We start from the raw sequence: 21294 nt of genomic DNA, 5'->3' as shown, positions 1-21294 counted from the left end.
CAACTCAATTAGTAAAACTTCATACCAAAACTCTTAGCATATACTATAGTATCTAGGTATCTAATATTTTGAAGACGATTGATGCCACTTGTTTTTAGAATGTATGGATGGTTCAGTGTCCACTTTAATAGTTAATTTAGAAAATTTACCTTCAGAAGTGATCTTTTCAGTAGGAAGCGCTTCAACTGCACTTCTAGATGCTGGAAGGAGCTGTTGTTCCTACATTCATTTCATCAAAAAACACTGGAGTCTCTTAAAAATCTTGCCATTAATAAAAAATGATTTGGCGTTTGGCCTTCAGAAAGCGGTGTCCACCCATTTCGTTAAAATAATCAGCATAATTCAATGCAAAATTACTGCAGAAGCAACCTTTATCAAATATTGCGTTTGCTGAAAGTGACTAGACAAATTATTTGTTCATTCTTGGATGCTTGACCAATTTTCTCCTGTCAACGTCAATAGTTGACAGAGTTTTCCTACGGAGGCGCAGCAGTCTAGCTCGAGGCAATGCTGCCAACCCCTGGTTTTTTCGCTTGTTTTTTGTTTATTTGAAAACATCAAATGACTTTTGGTTTTTTTTCACATATTTACGTGGTTTTCAGAACCAGCCGCCTGGATACTGACGTGAATGAAGGGTCTCTCACTCACATTTGACACGTTCTCTTTAACATATAGGTTAATTTAATGATGGACATTCACTTCACAAAAAGGAGCACCGGCACCCATGTACTTCTTTGTAGGCTGACGTTATCGACACGTCCGTCCATACCAACAGAACTAGTTTTGCTTTTGTTTTGAATCATGCTGGAGTGTTTTCATCGGTAACTTTGGTGCGATTGATGATAGAAGTAGATTCATTTTCGTTTTGTATATACGCGAGAAAATTTATTATTCGTATAGGATGGCTCAATCGTCAAATTAAATCATGGGACGTCAAAAATTGTGACGTCAGTGTAATACCTAAACTTCAATTGTCAATGCTACATGGATTGAGAATCACGAGAACTTCAGGTTTTAGGTTTTCCTCACAGAACTATAGTTCTGTGGTTTTCCCAGCGGAAAAGTTGAAAGTATTTGCCGATAGATTATCGTTTTATAAACTATGAATATAATCAATCAAAATTATTCAACAGAACATTATTTTTATAGTTTTGTAACAAAAATTTGACACGATTCTTCAAGTTGACATAAGTTGTGTGACGAAATTGGACGATACTTCATGAAAACCGCAATTTTCATATTGTGTTATTTGAATAATTGACATTACTTTTTCATTGATGAACCGATTGGAATCATAGTTTATTAATGGAAACCGCACCCAAATTGGATGAAAATATTTCGAGATTAGCAGCACATACGCACACAAAAATTCAAAAAATTCACTGTTTTGGTTACATTGTGTCAATAAAGTCACCCCAATAGTAGCTTTTCTCAAATATATTTAATGTACAGATGACGATCAATTACACTTTTATTGAAATATGTGGACTATGCTCGTATAAAAGCACACTCGAACTGTAATGAGACTCATCAGAAATGAAAAGGATATCTTTTTAATATTTATTCAATCTCTCCTAAAATGTTTCCTTTTGATTCGAACTGTCTAACAGAGTTGTCTATAACCCAAAAAAGCGAGGAAGACGGGTTTTGGAAAGAATCAGAAAACGAATTGTTTATATTTGTATTAATAATTAATAAAGTTGGTCTCAACCATATTTAGGTTAGTACCTATGAGTAGAAAAATATACAAAAATCGATTAATTCATGGCGAGTTATATAGATGTACACACAAAAAACCGTCCTCTTCGAAATTATATCCTTTTGATGTATCGAATACCACCAAAGATGAAAAAATCGGATCACTATGATACATTTTTGTAGATATCATTTGACGCCTACATATGAAACACCCAATAAAAGTTTGAAGTTTGATATTCTTATTCTAGATACACTGTCTTGAATGCCTTTGATATTAATTATATTGTTTATATGAAACACATAATCAGGTATATCTCAAGATTGGATGATGTAGAATTGATTTAGTTATCGATTGAAATTGTTTATTTCTGTAAACAACAATCCTGATCGGACGTCGAAACGGTCTTCCAAAATGAGGTCTTCTCTTCTGGTGCCCTTAAAATATAAAATAAAGGTTATTCATGCGGAGTAAGAACAAGGTGCAGTTTATTGAAATGTACCAATTGAGCAAAAAGAGTGGATTGGCGCCAAGATAAAATAATGAAGCGAAAATCGAAGTGAAATTAATGAAAATGAGAGAACGAGTGGCAGTAAAAGTAAGAAATTATTCGCAACTGGAAGCTTGCTAGATGTAAAAAAAATTAAAGCAAATTTTCCTGATTGCTGTTCGAGTCGGAACTTTTCTGCACTTTTCTGCACAACGGTGGGTTATACTTCGAAACCAGCTCTGGGTGCTCCACTCTATTGATTTCAGCGATGTCCTGCACGGATATAATTCAATGTCCGCCGTGGTTCCAACCAGGAAAGTAGTTATTTTCCTCCAGGCATCTGCTACTATATCCTTTCGTTCAGGAAGATTGGAAGTGAAGTGAAGAAAATGCAAGCAAAATTAATTAATTCATAGCAAGCACTGGTCCCACACACCAGATCAGCAACACTCTTCTTGACGCACGTTTCACCTACCAAGTTGTCATCTTTAGGAGATGTCAAGAAGAGTGCTGAACTTCTGGTGTTTGGGAGAGATCCATACTTAAATTCATATTCGACTCACCGAGACCAGTGCTAGTGATCGGAGGATGTTTTAAAGGTTTCGTTGTTGTTGTTTTGTTATAAATCGCATTAATTATTCCAGCGTCTAGTCCAGTTTTTTCTTCAATCCAGTCGAGATACTCGGATACATCTGTGTACATGCCTAGAAGCCCTGGAGTCGCACAACGAAATCCAAATGAAACGATTCCTGTCAAAAAGATATACACAAAATAAGAAATTAGGTAAAGTATGTGACAAATACAGCATATAACACAGCATCAGAAACTCTAGATATTATGCACGGTGAACTACAAGTGGCAATCTTAGGACTGCTGTTATTCTCTGTTCATAAAGAAGACTTCCTGAATATATAGAAAATAGTTAAATGGATGACACTACCATATCAGTATCCGGTAACATAGTAAAATAGTTATAATTCAACATAAACTCAAGTATACATGCTATGATTTCTTGGTGCGACATGAACCAACTAAAACTGAATGCTAATAAAAGAATTGATTGAGGTTTCTCCTCAGGAAAGACACACAATTAATGTCCAACTATCTGATACAGCTAAACTTTAGATATGTACTTAGATGAAATTTTGTCTTGGGAGCCTCATATCGACCATGTCTGCGCTTTCCGACCGCGACAGAAAACGGTTGGCCGATAACAACCGCCCTCAAAGATGGCACGTGGATGTTGTGGCCAGAGTGGAGTCCAAAAGTGAGGTGTAGTTTTGCATAAATATCGAAGTAAAAGACGAATTTAGAGGACTGGCGGCCCCCTACGCCAGTAACCAGGCTGGATGTCGACGGATTCGACGAGGTCGTCAGTTCTATAAAAATTTTGAAAAATGTTAAGTGTATGGTTATGTGAAAAAACAGAGGATCTCCCGATGAGGAGGCGACTATTATATAATTATTAATTAGTTTTTTCAACAAAAAAGTATGAATAAGTAAATATAGGGTGGCAGCATTGCGTAAAGCAAGACCGCTCCACCCACGACGGAGCTCCTGTTGAATATTAACGGAAGGAGCCTGGTCAAATGCGCCTGAGCAACGGCCATTAAAAGAGAGACCATGTCTGCAGAAAATGAAGCAGGCTTTATTTGCAGTATGCAAGATTAACATAAATGTTCAACTTATGAGACGGTATATTTTCCGTTGGCGTATTCTCACATGGTTCAAAATTTACTAATATAAGATACTTCTTTTGGGACAAGACATGTATTACTTTGTAAAAACGATTGATCTGAATAATAATTTACCAAATCATATCAAAATATATTTTATTGTCCAAGCTTGTGTGCTTCCTTCACATGTCTTATGTCAATCGTACGCAGTGTTACGAAATCTGTGCATTTTCATCGATTTTTTGACGCCTTTCAGTTTTTGCTCATTTTCTGTGCATTTTGTATCCTGTCACTTCGCTTCAGCAGATCAATTTTTCTTCAAAGTTTGTCGGATTCTTTCACGATTCAGTATTAAACTTTACCCATTTTTGAACAAATAAACAAAATGGATTTCCAAAACCACCTCTTCTGTTTTAATGTTCTGTGCATTAGTCACAGGTCACAGATTGATATATGTTCGATCGCTCTATGATACTTGATATAAAATCGAAAATGAGAATTGACAATTGAAATGAGCAGAGAATTAAAAATCAGTACAAAGTTTGCGTATTTTGAATCAATCAGAAAAAAATATTTTGAATAAATCACCCTTGACACCATGTCACATTTCACACCGTGCCATTTTGTCTCAGCAAATCAGTTGGACTCAGACTCAAATAACAATCAAAAATTTTTTTCGAAAATCTGACAGGAGATTATAATGTTTTGTTAATTCCATCAACTGCGTAACTCCTTATCTTGAACACGGTATACACTTGATCAAATTGTTGTATTGAAAATAGTTTTCCTTGACAGAACAAAAATGCTGTGTCTGATAATGCTATCTTGCTTAGCGAAACGGGTGAGGGAAAAATGTTTTCGATAGATTCACTTGACGCCAGAGTTCCCAAATTTTACTTATCAAATTGTATTACTTGAGGTAGTATAAATGGTTTTTATCTTCAATTATTTATTATACCAACCTAGTAAAACATAGTCCCCATCCGAGTTCATTGATTGAAAAGGTCCTCCACTGTCTCCCTAAAATTCAAATAAATAATTCATTTCACTTGTATGTAGATGCCTGTTTTTTGAAGTAACAGATATTAATGAAAACAAAAAAGAAATGTGGAAGGAGTTAAATATGAAAGTATTTCACGAAAGTTGTTAAACTACCATTTCGAAAATGTAAGTATCTCCAGTATTTGATAAAATGTTCATTTCTTTATACGAAGAGCTCTTCAAAAAATTTGAGGGGAAAAAAAGAAAATTACTGTTACCAGCTTCAATACCTGACACGTATCTATTCCTCCTTGGATATAACCGGCACAAAATGCATTTTTTATGGCATTTGCATCATTTCCTGTATTTTTTATCATGTTGAAACAATCCGTATCGTTGTAGACCAACAGTCTAGCTTCATGTAGGGTACATGGCATAGCTCCATGGTATTTCAGGACACCCAATCCGGGCACGGTACCAGATTCTGGTTTTTTCTTGAGTTCTGAAAAATGGATTCAATATTATGGTCCTTCGGGCCGGATAGAATTCATTATTTATAAAATAATGTCTGCTGATACTACTTGATGATTGTTTTTCTGCAGCAAGTTATTGTTACTAACTTTGATGATAATGAATCTGTCTTTTTCAGGAAACCAAGAACTGATATGCAATCTAGATAAACAACATGATTTTGTGGTTGATACGTAGATGAGAATATATTATGGAATGAAAATATTGAAACAAAAGCTTTCAACATTATAAAAAAAATATTATGTACCTTTACTAATAACCCTTTGTGGTTGATAAGGTCATTTTGAACTTGTAATGCACTTTTTGGAACCTTTGGTTTAGTAGTGAATATTACTGTAGTTTTATCCCAACACCAAACCATTATTTTAATACCTCGACACGTATTTCGATCACTAAGTGATCATCTTCAAGTGTAAGATTAAACTTTCTCTTGAAGAACTCAATCTTCCTCTTGAAGATGATCACGGGGTGATTGAAACACGTATCGAGGTGTTGAAACTAAGGGTCTAAGGGTTTTGTGTTGGGACAGAACTCCAATAATATTCAAGTCATTTTGAAATAAAAAAATACAAGATTGTGAAAAATGTTTGCTTACCAGACTGTGGTAAACAAATTGGCCGGTATTGGCTAGTGTCGTCCGCTAATATCAGTAGAGCTATGTCGAAGTAGGGTTTCTTCTTCTGATATTCTTCGTGAATAAGTACCTTCTCCACAGTGTAGTCCCTTCGAGTTCGTTCACTTTCGCAAATATTGTAAGCTCCCAGTTTTACAGTGTAAACTGAAGCCAGGTTCAAATAACCTTTACTGAAAGAACGAAATATGAATTGCAAAAGCCATGCATTGTTTTTCCACAATAACGGACGTTTTTTCGTATTGCCTGTCCCAAACGGTGCATAGGGGAAGGTGGGGGAATCACGGATGTGTATGTTTCACTATGTTAAAAAAAAAGAAAGATATTTCTAGTGATGCTAAATTTGAATAGGTATATAATATTTTAGGTAATACATAGAAATACATTATTTTTTCTTAATAATGTTTCATTTAACAATGTTTTAGGGAGTAGCCGCGTGATGTCACGAAATTATCAAAGAAAGACTGACACCAAATACAAATTAGAAGACAGAAAAGGCTATTCAGGATGTTAAAAGTAAAACACTTTCATTTGGAAAATCAGCTGCTATTTATTCTATTCCGAAAAGTAGTGTACACGACTATCTCAAGAAAGAAGTTATAAAGGAGCCAAAAACTGGCAGAAAGGCTATATTTTCTGAAGAACAAGAATGAGAGTTGGAGGACTGTTATCATAAAATGGAGTAAATTATTTTATGGTTTGACTATATAAATGGTACTAAAAATAGCATTCAAATTTGCCGGAGTAAATAATTCAAAGCACAATTTTGACAAAACATCTCAAATGGCAAAAAAAATGGTTCTATGTTTTTAGGAAAATGAACCCTAATATTTCACTACGTAAACCTCAGTCCACTTCTATCAATGAAATTACGGCTTTTAATGAGACATAAGTGAAAATGTTCTTCAATAATTTGGAAATTTTATAAACCAAACACTACTTTGATGCCAATCGAATATACAATGTGGACGAGACAGGTATATCCCATGTCCAAAGAAATGCAAGTATTTTAGCACCAAAAAGTCAGAAACAAGTCGGTATGGCAACAATTGATAGAAGAGGTACTACAACGACAGTTGTCTGCGCTTATAGTGCTTCAAGAGGAAGCGTATGAATGCTTAGTTGTTACGTGGAGTCAATTCTGATATGATAGCAGCTGTAAGTGATTCAGGTTGGGTCAACGAGAACTTATTTGTAGATTGGTTGCACCTCTTCATATCTTTTGCTAATCCAACAGATGCAAATGAAGGTGATGGAGAGAAAAACGAGAATTAGTGCCCAATTTGTGATGAAAAGTATCAAGATCCACCTAATGAAGACTAGATAAAATGCTACAAATGTAATTACCCCACGTCTTGTGGGGTAATCCCAGACTCCAATGTTTTGTTTTTGTATTATTATTTTATTTTATATGGAACATTTATCTACGTTGACTATGAGAACATGAGATTGATTAGTTATAGTCAACTTTCTGTAATAAATAGCATTCATAACCTTAACTGGTTTTGTTTAATTTCAGTTCTTCCTTATGTGTTCGCAATTACCCCACTCTCCCCTAACTTCAGGGTAATACTTCTTATTGACCGTACGACCATGTGGCAAAAACTCCTGATACACTTCGCTACGGTAATCGAAGGAAACAGTGAGGAAAGTCTTGAAGTTTGACGCCATTAAACAATTCCTAGTGATGTTCATGTAACAACATAAAAAATAAAAAAATGACTGATCAAATGTAGGTAGTCCACGAAATTTGAACATTACCCTTTTTTTTACAGTCTATATTCATATATCTTACTCTAACAATTGGTCTCGCCATTGAAAAAACAGTGCACTGATTCCCTTTCATTCTTTGATTTGAAGTTCTTCGCGTTTGATGAATATAAAAGTTGTAACAAGTCAACTTATGTTCTCCTAGTATATTCTGGAGACATTCAAGTTTTTTCTAGCGTTTTCAATGAATTGGGAAGAATTATGAGTAACTTCCAAATATTAATTGAAACTAGGTTTTCCATAATTGTTCAATGTTCTTTTTCTTGGTGTCGAATAGACTTGTTGTAAATTGGTTGAGACTTTCGCTGCCAAGATTTTCAGTGTTACGATTTTCGTTTGGGTTTGAAGGCCGTCGTGGTTTGGAATTGTATCCTAACATTTCGCCAGCATATTAGTGGCTGGCTTCTTCAGAGGTTTATTCATCCTGGTGGTTAACCGATGACTCGTCATTTCTAGTTCCTAAGCTGTATTTATATTGACATAAGTAGCCCGCCTTTCTAATTGATTCGTTGTTATTGACCGAAGTGTTATAACCTGTTACAGTGCAACGCAATGTAACAGGTAAATATAAAACATGTTTAGTGATGGAAAAATAAAAACTCAACTTGATTCAACAGCCTACCTTTCTAGATTTAGGTACTCTTTGAAGCAATGGGCAGCTGTTACAATAGTCCTTGGTCCGATGAGAGCGCCACCACACGATACGGAGTTGTACCTTATTAGGGCAGCGTACCAAGGGTATCTGTAATATCCAACGTCATACCCGGCGACAATCCTGTCTTCTTCCAGGCGAAACTCTGTCCCGATCGGTCTCCCACAAACATGATCTGATAAAAAAAGATTGAATGCGATATTAATTTTTTTATCGTTTACAAGTGACGTCAAAAAATGTATTTTGAAAATGTAATGTTTGCACGTATACGTACAAAAATTAGGTGAACATTCAAATTTCGCGGGCTACGTATATTTGATTAGAGATTTTTTTATGTTGGTACAATCGTTTTTAAGGAACATATGTTCACAGTTTCAACTGTTTAGCATGTCCACTTTGTTGGTGGCAGGAATAAAAATTAGAGGTGTTCGGCGATTTTCTGATATCGAAAAATCAGGATAAAAAAATTGCCTCAAATTCCGTGTGAAAAATACAACTGAGTGCTGAAGAACACTTGAAATTCTGAAAGTGGCATATGATGACTGAGTACATGTTATCGAAATACACTAACATTGAAACAAATCATCTATTCTCATGTGACACAACAGCCGTTTTCTATGATAGATGGAAAAATAATTTCATTGAAATGTTCAGTAATTATCAGAAGTTACTTGCAGAAGGTGAAATTTTCATGATTGACGAACCATGTTTAGAAGTATTTTTTTAATGAAAGTATTAACTGTGTTCCCATAAATTACAGTATACAACTGCCAAAAACTTGGATTAACTGCGATACAAAGTTTCAAAGCAATGACACCAAAGAACAAGAGCGTGATAGGTTTCCAGAGAAAAACTGAATTGACTAAAAATTTAATCCTGAATGATACAATCAGCAGGTGGTTACTCAACAGGGATTAAGGTGAATTATTGTTAGACTATTTGCAAACGAAGGGGCTTTGAAAGAACACAGTTGATTACAACAGTTAACTTTTATCCCTATCGAAAGACCCATCTGCTGGTTTCATCATTCAGGATTGAAAATGTATTTTGTATATCTTTGAAAACACTATACAACTCAATTCTTCACCTTCGACAGAGAATGCAGCAAAACAACATATCAAAAGTGTTCATTTTCAAATCCAACAATAGGAAAACAATTCTATCAATAATACTGAGAATAAGGTTTGGCAAAAAGCTAAAAAATAACTAATATTACTGGAGTTAATTCCCAACACCGAACCGTTATTTTAACACCTCGACACGTGTTTCGATCACCAAGTGATCATCTTCAAGTTTGATCTACCTCTAATATATATATATATATATATATATATATATATATATATATATATACATGTATATACACATATATATATATATGTGTATATACATGTATATATGTATGTGTATGTATATGTATGTATGTATATGTATATGTATGTATGTGTATATATGTATATACACATACGTAATATACAAGTATAAAAATTATATTCATTGAAACAATTTTAATATTGATGTTCATAGTTGTTTCGTTATCCGATGTACTAGTGTAACAATTACCATAGGCAAATTTTTTTCATAAAAAAGCATGCGAAACTGCATTTCTTATATGAATGTTATGAATATTGGTCAAACAATATGAATAATTATAACCCCACTTCAAAGTATTGAAGATATGGAATAATATAAAATGACAAAAATGTGAAAAAAAAACATGAAAAGCTGAGCGTCTCCTTGAATGCGACTACACATATATTAAACATAATGTCTCATGCCACGTGTTTAAAATGATGACGTAGGTATCAATGATAACGTTCAGAACCATTATAAACAGTCGAATATTTTTATGAATCGAATGAAATCACAAAACTAACGCTTTTGTTGATTAGTATGTGTTCAAGAATTCTTTGTCATGGACCAAATATCTCTTAGTGGAAACTAGTATTGAAGAGCAAAAATCAATATTAACATCTATTCCAACAATCAATTTTTGAAGTTGAAGCGAGAAAGTAAAGAGTAATTGAAATACCTCAACAAATATTCAGTTAAAAAAGTCTTGAAAAATATCAGTACCGTTTGTTAAAGCTCCTGATGAATTTTTTCTCGAATATATCACCATAATGAATATATACACACGGAAAACTTCCATATTACACTGTCGACCATATTTCAAATATCGCCGGCCTCCAGTTGTTATCAGAAATATTCCTTACATTTGAACTACCATGACGAAAACTCACACGTTTTTTTTAAATTGTTGCAATAATAATTGTTCCGCTATCTACTGCTTGTTTGCAATTATAATGATTGGAAACCCATCACTGTAAAATGTGATACGAATTCTCCAGAAGCTTTGATTGAGTCAAGAAAAATTGTAATTCTAAATGAACAAAAAATTATTTGATAATATAAAACAAAAAACTCCGCATCAGAAGAGCGGAAAAACATGTTTATCCATTTTTTGTGGGGGGTCAATGTTTCTTATTGTTTTTCGGGTGCTTATCCTTCACAATCTGAAAAATAAACAGCTAAATCAATAGAGTATCTAAATCTAAAGAGCAAACCAAAAAGTCCTCCTCAGATATAATGCACTTGTGCCAGTATTTTTTTCAATCCTCGAAACAGTTCTGATATTGCACTTTTTGGTACGTTCTTGAGCTTTCTCAGCGATTCCTCAAAAAGCCCTCCTTTCATGGGTCTCTCCAATAGAACAGAAAAAAGTCGCAAGGGTCCAAATCTGGAGAATACGGTGGATGAGGCATAATTACGGTGTTGTTTTTGGCCAAAAATTTATGACGTAGTAAATCCGGAACGGTTTAATTATATATATGGTTTTATTATATATATGTATCCCACTGAAACTTCTACGGGTTTATAGCTGAGTCACCAGTGAAATAATATGTCATTAACTTTCTATCAACCCTTGGTAACCCTTTCGCTATTGCGAAAGCAGCTGTCAAATAAAATTTGGTTTTGCTATTTACTATTAATTTAACTTTATTAATTTTATTTGACTGTGCTATTTACTATTAATTTTACCTCTTAAACAACTACAAACGCTTCAACTCAGTACAAAATACTTTCAGCTTCACTTTTAATCCAGGTAGAGTGGTGTATTACCTTGAATTTTCTTTTTTTTTGATTGAAATCTTAACTCTAGCTAAACAACCCACATTAGGATCACAACAATATATAACTTCTTTGCAAATAGGAAGTGAACTCAGTCAAAATAATATGTGAACTCTCTCTCTCAGTTTCAACTGGTTAGTATATTAAAAAACACTTACGCCTCTTTGGGTGGTTTATGGTTAACCATAAGTTTCATTGGCCAATGTGTCTTCAACACTAACAGTTTTATTTTCTACTTTCCTGTACCCAATACCGGCTTACAATTTCGCTACTGAATTTTCTTAAATTTCGCACCCCACGCTCGAAAACAAAATATCTTCCCTATTCAAGCCACTATCCTCAGCTTTGGAGGCAAAGGGATGACACCCCAGAACCCGTCATCACGGGCTCTTGTGTTCGACCCCCTTCGTGGCTCTCGGAACACCCTCATTAAACTTCTGTATTCTCTCCTTTCAAAAGCCTGGAAGAAATCACGGATTCATCGTCCCCCCCATTCCTCAAACCATTTTCAGTCTCAGTCACCCACGTGCAACGGAGGTCGCTAGAAAAAACCTATTTCGCCGAGTTGACAAAACTTTCAATGCTGGGATATTGATATGCCCATATTTACATCTGCAGCTACGTGACAAATATATCTGACCGTGCATCTTTTCAAAACACGCCAATGAATATTGTTTATATGAACACTCTCGGTCCCTCGGCCATAATTTTACATTGTATGAGAGACAGATCCTGCGTTTAAAAATCTGAATTAAAGAAATCTGTCTCTTCTCAAAGTTAGAATATATATTACCATACATAGTTTTCGCTAGGTATTACAGTGAATCATCGTGATGCAAAATCCATGAATTGTTTTTCCACAATACTAGACGTTTTCTTCGTATTGCTTCTCACAAGCGGCGCATAAATTCAAGATAATACTCCTTATTGACCAACCATGTGACAAGAACCCCTGATGCACTATTCCACGGTAATCGAAGAAAACAGTGAGCAAACTCTTTTTTCTTGGTCGAACTTGGCGTGCTATTTTTGGTTTTGGGTCTCCTGTGCTCTTCCATTGGGACAATTGGACTTTGGTTTTGATGTCATAACCATATCAAATCTGGATCGCCGTTGACGTCGTTCAACAATTTCTAAGCGATGCTCAAGCGACAGTGTTTTTTTGGAACGACCTTCGCTGCCACACTTTTCATGCCCACAATTTTTGAAAAATAGCATGGCATGAGCCAACCGATATGCCGTAATCCTCAGAAACATCTCCACTAGTGATTCGAGAATTCTTCATAAAGTGAGGATGATGTGTGTGTGTGGGTGCGAGTATGTGTGTGTCATTTTCAAAAAGCTATGACTACACTAAGGTCTCAATTGTCGGGTTTTGTGACTTGCCGCCGGGGTCTCAATCTGCCTACTCTCCATGTCAGTCGCTGGTCTCCGAAAGGGTCACAATCTGTCTACTCCCAAGCTTATTTCTCGATATTGAAGGAGCATTTGACAATGCACTACCTAAATCTATAGGATCGTCTCTGGCTGAGAAATGTGAAAAATTGACCATAATTGGCTGGATCTATGCCATGCTGGTAAACAGAACTTCTTCTAGGCGAGGCCATCAGGCTCAGGGTCACTAGAAGCTGCCCTCAAGGTGAGGTACTATCTCCCCTTCTGTGCAATCTTATGCAGATGACCTTGTCATCTTGGCAAGGCCCACGTCGAAAAGGATAACTTGTAATATCCTCCAAAGCACGATGGACGTTGTTCACAGTTGGTGCTTGAGGGAGCAGATGTCTGTCGACCCCAGCAAAACTGTGATAATCCCCCCCACCAGCAGGAGAAAATTGGACGATCTAACGCCACTTTTCCTCATTGTCATTGTCACCTGAAACGCTCACTTGGAACAAGTTTTACACAAAGCCCGACTGTCCTTATGGACATGTCAAAAGAATTTGTGCTGAAACTTGAGGTTCAGGTCCCAAACAAATCCATTGGATTTATGAGATGATTGTCAGACTAATGATCACTTATGGTGCAATTGCTTGGTGGCCGAAGCCTACAGCCTAGGAGAAGGTCTCTGGCTTACAGAGACAGGCTTTTCTGGCCATCAGTGGTGCCATCAGTACTACACCGTCAGCGGCCATTGAGATCCTTCTAAATCTACCTCCTCTCCACATTTTTCTGGAGAGAGAGGCTAGATGGACTGCATATAGACTTGTGCATATTGCGAATTGCACAAATCAATTTAATGCAGAGTGCAACAAACTGTTGGTTAACACTGGAAGTCACAGCATTCTGGAAATGACCTCTGCCTCCAACTGATAACTACGATCCAACTGTTAACTACGAACAGCCTAATAAAGTACTGTTTCCGAGTAGAGAGGACTGGAAACTCTGGAAGAAGGAAATATCAAGAGCAGATAGTTGTTGGTTCACAGATGGATTAAAAACACCATCCGGTTCTGGTGCAGGTGTTTTCAGTCGCAGACCCAGGACAGAAATATTAACCTGGCTAGGAACCTATGCAACTGTCAAGTGGAAATTTACGCTATTGAATCGTGTACGGAGAGATTGGAAGACTCCAATCTCATACACAAGTCAATAAAAATATTCTCGGACAGTTAAGAGTGGCGGGGTGAGTGGCGGGGGATCACTGTCTCTCTCTTTTGGGTGTTTGACAGTCCCCTGGTGCAGACCACACGGCACTCACCCAGTAAAGTTATCGGTCAACCACCCAATCCCGCGTCTGCGGGTAACAGGCATTGGCCGGTTTCAAGCTAGATGTGTGGGAGAGGTGTCTCGCAAGAGCCCTCGGCGGTTACTCATCCAACGCTGGAAAGGTAACTTTCCTAACATGAGTGCCCCTCGGGGTAACGTAAGGGTATGCGGTGCAGACCACACGGCGTACACCCAAAAGTTGTTGATGAACCGCCCTATCCCGCACCTACACGGGTAATGGGCACGACATCTTCGACATATGATGTGTGGTAGAGGATACTCGAAAGAGTCCTCGACGGTTACTCATCAAACGTTGGAAAGGGAACTTTCCTAACATGAGTTCTAGGGGGGAGGTGAGTGCCCGCTCGCGGCTGAAGGCTAGCGAGCCTCATCTCCAACTGGCGTTGGCCTCTTAGGGGCAGCGGCTCCACTAGCGGGTAAAGGGATACGGGGATGCGGTAATCCATTCATGGGTGCATTGCAGCCCCATACCGAGGCACTGGACGGCTTATGCTGTTCCGGGATCCTCGCCTGCTTCTGTACGGATCCGAGCGTTCAAGGTGTCGGGGCTCGCGGTCCTTCCGGGCTCTAGTATCCGAGTCTAGTCTTGGAGGGCACCAAGGCAGACGCTTGAGGTGTCGGACCCCGGTTGGACGGAGCTACTAGTATCCGAGCTTAGGACCCCGACCGGCCACTTCCGGGACCATATTCCCAACTGATTTGGCATGGTTGGCGGGGGCAGGTGTGCGACGCGAGCACTCTCTGGCGAAAGAAGAGCTTAGTTAACTTGTACGAACGTTCGGTCGAACGCTGCCGATGGTCCTGTCTCTTGGTTAGCCACACTAAGTAGATGTAAGGAGGCAACTCCGGGTTCGGTGAGCGGGAGAAAGCCCTGCGAAATCCTGTTGGTGTGGGGTGAGGGGCGGTACCCGCAAGGATTTCCCGAAAATCCACCCCTCCACACCCGATCGCATCCAACGCCAGGGTGCGTCTGGGGGGCCTAACCGGCCCCTCAGCCCCCCCGGTGCGGTCGTAACTATGACTCTCTTAATGGCTCTCTCGACTGTGAGTTCACAGGCTGTGGTCTGGTATTTATATCTCTAGAAGCTTATGAAATACCGCACCAGGGCCTGTGGATTTACAGTCGATGCTTGGGAGTAGGCAGATTGAGACACATACAGAGACCAGCGACGAAACCTGGAGACTAGGCAGATTGAGACCACGGCGTCGAGTCACAAAACCCTTACAGCGTGTCACTACCTGAATAGTAGGCACATTGGAAACTCAGTGTTCTCATAGCTTCTTGAAAATGCCTTCAAAGTCGAAGCCGAAATTTGGAAATACTAAAAACACCAGACACGTTTCAATCCGGACTTCATATTATCAGTAATGATACAATTTCCCAATTAAATTTATCAACTACTCCTTAAACCTCCTAGGGTTAATAGCTCTGTAAAATTTCAAATGAAAAGCCTGTGATGCCCCATTTAAACGGGTTTTCAATTCTTTATTCAACGTCTCTGCGGTGTGATTGTGAAGTTGGTTTTCTCTTATAGAATTTTCATTTCAAATAGCCCCACCAAAAATAATCCAGTAGAGTTAGATCACGAGAATGGGGTGGTCATTGAATTTCGCCACGTCTACCGATCCATCCGTTAGGAAAAAATTCATTGGGTAAGCTCTTACTGCTGTGTGGCCAATTTTGTGGTGTAGGCCAATTTTGTTGAAATCATATGTTTCTATCATCAGAAAAACGTCGTGGAACAGGTATTGAAACATGTTGTAGAAAATCCAAATAACTGAACTAACTAACTTAGATGAATATAAATACGGTCTATTATCCAGATATGCAGTGTGCCAGCTCCAAACTTACCTACTCCAATACCTACAGTTTAGGTGGTTGGCCGTTCTATGTTGAGTAAACGTCTCTTCGGAGAAAATAATGATTTGGGAAATATCAGATTCTTTTGGCCTCTTTCCGACAGTATTTCACAAAATTCTAATCTACGATCAGGATCATCCCCATTCAGTTTCTGGTCTGGTTGAATTTTATACGGATGGTACTTAGGTGTTCTCAAAATCCTCAATAGAGACAGAGGTTTTACTAATCAATAACTACTTCTCTGGTAGGTTTATGTGAGGTTTCCTCAAAAGTTAACAGTACATCCAATTTCTCGTCGTCATACAATTCTGATCTCTTCAGGTTTAGGAAGATCTTTGACATTCCAACAGACTGGAAAATGTGACGGTAGGATTACTTCTCATTAAATGAATTGAAGGGGTTATATTTTTAGGAGTGATGTGTATTTTCTATAATGTTATCCAATTTGGTACTGAAGAGCCTTAGGGCAAGTGTCTTAAGGCGAAACATCGGTGTATACCAGTGAGGGTGACAGTGTTCTATGTAAGTACAATTTATCACCATTCATTCAAAGTAGAACTCATGTGAATGATATCTGATTATTATTCCACAACAAATGTTTGAAATACAAACTGAGTAGAGAAAAGTATCTTCTGTATAATTCAGTGTTCATATATAAGTATTTGTTTCGAAAGAATTATTTTCTTTCGTGTAATTCAATGTTTATATGAAAGTAGCTGTTTCAGGAGGACTTTCTTTCAGTTTGTATCTGAAAGTTACTTCTTTGCATGATCTACACATTCATGTATGAGTTTCAAATTGATTACTTCCTTCCTTTCTTTGGAAGATTCTCTCATCCCTTTTTTTTGTATCAGATGGAGTAGTAGAAAGCCAAAAACTTTCTTTCCCAAAAATTCTCATTAAATATTCTGCATACCTCAGAATGCGTTCTTTCTTTAACACCCACTTCAATTAATATTAATATCTCAATTCTTTGGGTCTTAGATAGGCTCATTTTAAAACAATTTACATTGATGTTTACGAATTCCTGAAGAAACGATTAATGACTACAAATTATTAACGACGTCTAGCGAAATGACATGAATTTGTAATATGTCTAACCTCTTTATGACATTTAAATTTCACAGAAAGATCCGATCTTACTTTTTGATAACAAGATAACTAACGGACTAGTCACTCGTGACACGTATTTGACACAAGGGATGTTTGCATGAAGTAAAATTAAACCGAAAAGAGTATATTTTTGTGACAGATCAATTTTTTGGAAAGGAAGGTTTTGTGTCTCTACTTCCCAATCTTAATTCAGAAATGTGTGTAACTTTCAGACACAAACTTGAACAGAGACCCTCTCGCAACAACTAATTTCATATGAACATTGAATTAGATGAAAAAAACTACTTTCAAAACAACTACTTTTAAATGAACATTAAATTATACAAAAAAAATCCCATTCAGTTTGTTGGTACTCCAACCGTTCGTTATGGAATAGAATCAAACATCATTTACATGATTCCTACACAATATAGTATATGAAAGAGAAAAAATCACACTATTACACTATCGAAATCGTATCTGACATCATTCACAGGATTCCTACACAATATAGTACAGTGTCATTCCCAAAGTATGCACCATATGGGAAACTTCTTTATTAAGGGTTTTTCGACAAAAAGTTATTCTTGATAAAAGTTTGTGCATCCCCTAAAACTGAACATGCATCAACAAAATACAGTAAAACACACGTAATATACGAGGAGCCCTCAAATATTTTATTTTGAGACAGGAGTAAAGTACTCTTATTTTCAAAAATCTCGGAAAATGTTATTCAAAAAAGTTGTTCAGCATTAAAAATACATATAGATTTGAAGTCATGGCTATCTAAGTGAAGTTTTATTTTTTTTATCCATTTTTTAAAATGAACACTACGAAACAAATGAACAAATTACACAACTATGGTGTTAACCACGGTCAATTTTTTTGAAGAGTAAAATAATTTTCAAAGTTTTTGGTGCAAAGTTATTTTTATTTTTTGTTAACACCAAAAATTACTCAAAATCATACAGTACTGTAACAAGAACTTGATATTCAATAATACCAAATCACAAAACATCAAAATAAAATAGGTATTTCGGATAAAACTTATTGATTTCCTGGAGTTTTTCTTGTCCAAAATAAGCGTTTTAAGTTGAATCTCTGGGAAATCGATGAGTTTGTTCCGAAATATCTATTTTATTTTGATGTTTAGTCATTTGATATTATTGAATATTGAGTTCTTGTTGAAATACTGTACAATTTTGAGTCATTTTCGGTGTTAACAAAAATAAAAATAACTTTGCACAAAAAACTTGAAAATTATTTCACTTTTCAAAAAAATTGAACGTGGTTAACACCATAGTTGTGTAGTTTATAATATTGCAGCCTTTTAAAATGAAACGTCGTATTCGGGATGCTGTCTATTTATCGTCTTAGCAAATTTTTCGTTTCGTTCCCCATTAAAAAAATATTACAAAAAATAAAACTTCACTTAGACGGTCATAACTTCAAATCTAGATGTATTTTCTAATGCTGAACAACTTTTCTGAATAACATTTCCCGAGATTTTTTAAAATAAGACTACTTTAATCTTGTCTCAAAATCAAATTAATTTTTTGTCGAAAAGCCCTTAATAAAGAAGTTTCCCATTTGGTGCATACTTTGGGGATGACACTGTATATGAAAGAGAAAAAATTACACTATCATCCTCAGTGACATACATCCGATGTTTCGAAATAAGACACTTGTCTTACTGTCTTTTCAACACCAATCTGGGTAACATTACAAGATAAAGTATAATTCATTTCCCGAGATTTTTTAAAATAAGACTACTTTAATCTTGTCTCAAAATCAAATTAATTTTTTGTCGAAAAGCCCTTAATAAAGAAGTTTCCCATTTGGTGCATACTTTGGGGATGACACTGTATATGAAAGAGAAAAAATTACACTATCATCCTCAGTGACATACATCCGATGTTTCGAAATAAGACACTTGTCTTACTGTCTTTTCAACACCAATCTGGGTAACATTACAAGATAAAGTATAATTCAATGTTCATATAAAAGTAATTGTTTTGAAAGTATTTTTTCTTTCGTGTAATTCAATGTTTCAATTTATGTAATTTTCAAGTCAGTTTTACCCGAATTTATAGGTTCAATAAGTGCTTTGTTGAAGGAAGAACTAAAAACGACTTTAGTTAATGTGTGTTAAAATCGTGAAGACATATTTCAACTTGAGAGGAATTGGCAGACAACTCATAACTTGAACCATAAAGCCTTGTGGTAACCGCCAAAAATATGATCAATAAAATGCTAAAGCGGGTAATAGTAAACAAACCTGGGAAACAAACAAAAAGGCATGTTGAAAAAATTCGTACAAATTCGAAAAAAAACTGGTGAAATCATAGACAATGCAGGAGACATCAGCGATTCGGTTTATTCTCCTCAATCGTCGCGAAACGCCGTCCTTCCATGGATTTCTTCAATTTCGGGAACGAGAAAAAGTCGCAGGGAGACAAATCTGGTGAATACGGTGGCTGAAGCTTGACAGCGGTGTTGTTTATGGACAAAAATTACGAACAAGCAATGATGAGTGAGCAGGTGCATCATCGTGGTGGAAAAGCCATGAATTATCTCTCTTGGCTCTCCTGGGCTCTTCCATTGGGACGATTGAAATTTGGTTTAGATGTCATAACCATATACCTTTGATTTGCCACCAGTTATGATTCTTTTAAGGGAATCTGGATCGCCGTTGACGTCATTCAATAATTACTGATCGAACATATGTTCGAGATAAGTGTACCAACAGAAAAAAAATCGCTAATTGAACATTGAATTTGAACATTCACCTAATTCTTTGAGGAGCCAAGTATCTACTGAAGCCTTTATACAGTGCATTTCTTTAATGTTCCCCTCTTTTTTTTGAACATGTTAACTCAAAAAATTGAAATTTGTGATAATGAAATCAATGCATGAATACTTTATTTTGAAGTAAAATTGACAGATGAAACTCTCAAGATGCCGACTGGGAGCCATATGGGAAAAAAATTAAATGAAAAGGGATGTCTTGTGACACATTTCTTTGAAGCTCCTTACAAATGCTTCATAACTCTAGAATATAATGTCAATATCTTCAAGTACTACAAAATGGCGGATTTTTTAATAATTGCCTGAATACATTTACATTTAACTACATGATTTGAGGTAATGAGCTTGAGGTCAGTTCAGAAGATGCTCTAAATGGTTGCCTGAACTTCTTGACATATGAACAGCCTATCCGATATTTCACGCCGAATATTTTCGAACACAGTAACGTCAATATCTCTACAAATATTTATTATTCTCTGCCGTATATCCAATATTGAAGCAGATTCAGTTTCATACACCTTTTGCTTCAAATAGCCCCATAAAAAAAGTCCAAAGGTGTCAAGTCTGGTAAGCGGGCTGGCCATTTTGTAGGACCTCGACGGCCAATCCAACGACCGGGAAAAGTAGTATCCAAATAGTTTGTTACTTGCCTGGAATACAATATCTATATCGGATTCATAAGGATTCGTTTAGACGATTTCAGTGATGAGAGGGTCAACAGTGGTTTCCAGCAAACTCAAATGCAGTTTCTCTGTTACATTTTGATCAATAAATAGAGGTCTTAAAATATGGTTTCTCAATATTCCTGCCCAAACGTGAATTTTTACTGGAGATTGGGTAAGTGTTTTCCGGAAAACGTGAGGGTTGGTGTCACTCCAATAACGGTAATTTTGTCTGTGAACATTGCCGTTAAAAAAAAGTACATTCGTCACTATAACAAATATTCTGGAGATAGGTAGGATGCCTTGCAATGGTTTCCGTCATGATTTCGCAGAATTCTGTTCTTCGATCAGGGTCATCTTCAGTTAATTGGTGTACCATTTTAATTTTGTATGGATGATACCTATTCATCTTCAAAAGTATTCACACAGTAGAAGGAGACACCTCACAAACATTCGCAACGGAATATGTAGACTGTTCAGGATTTACTACCATCTCACCAATTATTTGCACTTGCTGTTCTTCCGGAATGGACGGATGACCTGGGGACTTTTTGTTATGTACACTACCGGTAGTTGTGAATTTGG

The 21294-nt window shown here is 36.6% G+C and overlaps 1 protein-coding gene across 1 annotated transcript; it reads right to left on the bottom strand.

Moving 5' to 3' along the window:
• Positions 1–1667: 1667 nt before the first annotated feature.
• LOC111505498 (clotting factor G beta subunit) lies at positions 1668–10663 on the bottom strand. The gene is made up of 7 exons (XM_023160324.2): positions 10504–10663; positions 8398–8602; positions 5970–6178; positions 5134–5345; positions 4825–4882; positions 2750–2935; positions 1668–2133 (listed from the first exon to the last, which is right to left on the bottom strand). Exons 1-7 carry the CDS (start codon positions 10577–10579, stop codon positions 2003–2005), a joined length of 1077 nt encoding a protein of 358 aa, XP_023016092.2. The 5' UTR covers positions 10580–10663; the 3' UTR covers positions 1668–2002.
• Between the last annotated feature and the right edge of the window lie 10631 nt (positions 10664–21294).

Source organism: Leptinotarsa decemlineata, unplaced genomic scaffold, assembly GCF_025532065.1.
Source record: "Leptinotarsa decemlineata unplaced genomic scaffold, Ldec_3_MD MMD2_tig00002974_RagTag_RagTag, whole genome shotgun sequence".
NCBI classification, from domain to species: Eukaryota; Metazoa; Arthropoda; class Insecta; order Coleoptera; family Chrysomelidae; genus Leptinotarsa; species Leptinotarsa decemlineata.
This window is presented reverse-complemented; position numbering and strand designations above follow the sequence as displayed.

What these genes read in the sequence shown, in the direction of transcription:
- LOC111505498 (XM_023160324.2), bottom strand. Translation starts at nt 10,579, where the DNA reads ATGGAAGTTTTCCGTGTGTATATATTCATTATGGTGATATATTCGAGA. An exon ending in ATCAGGAGCTTTAACAAACG is followed by an intron (nt 8,603 to 10,503) that starts GTACTGATATTT and finishes TTTTTTTATCAG; the next exon opens with ATCATGTTTGTGGGAGACCG. An exon ending in GAGTACCTAAATCTAGAAAG is followed by an intron (nt 6,179 to 8,397) that starts GTAGGCTGTTGA and finishes TCGTTCTTTCAG; the next exon opens with TAAAGGTTATTTGAACCTGG.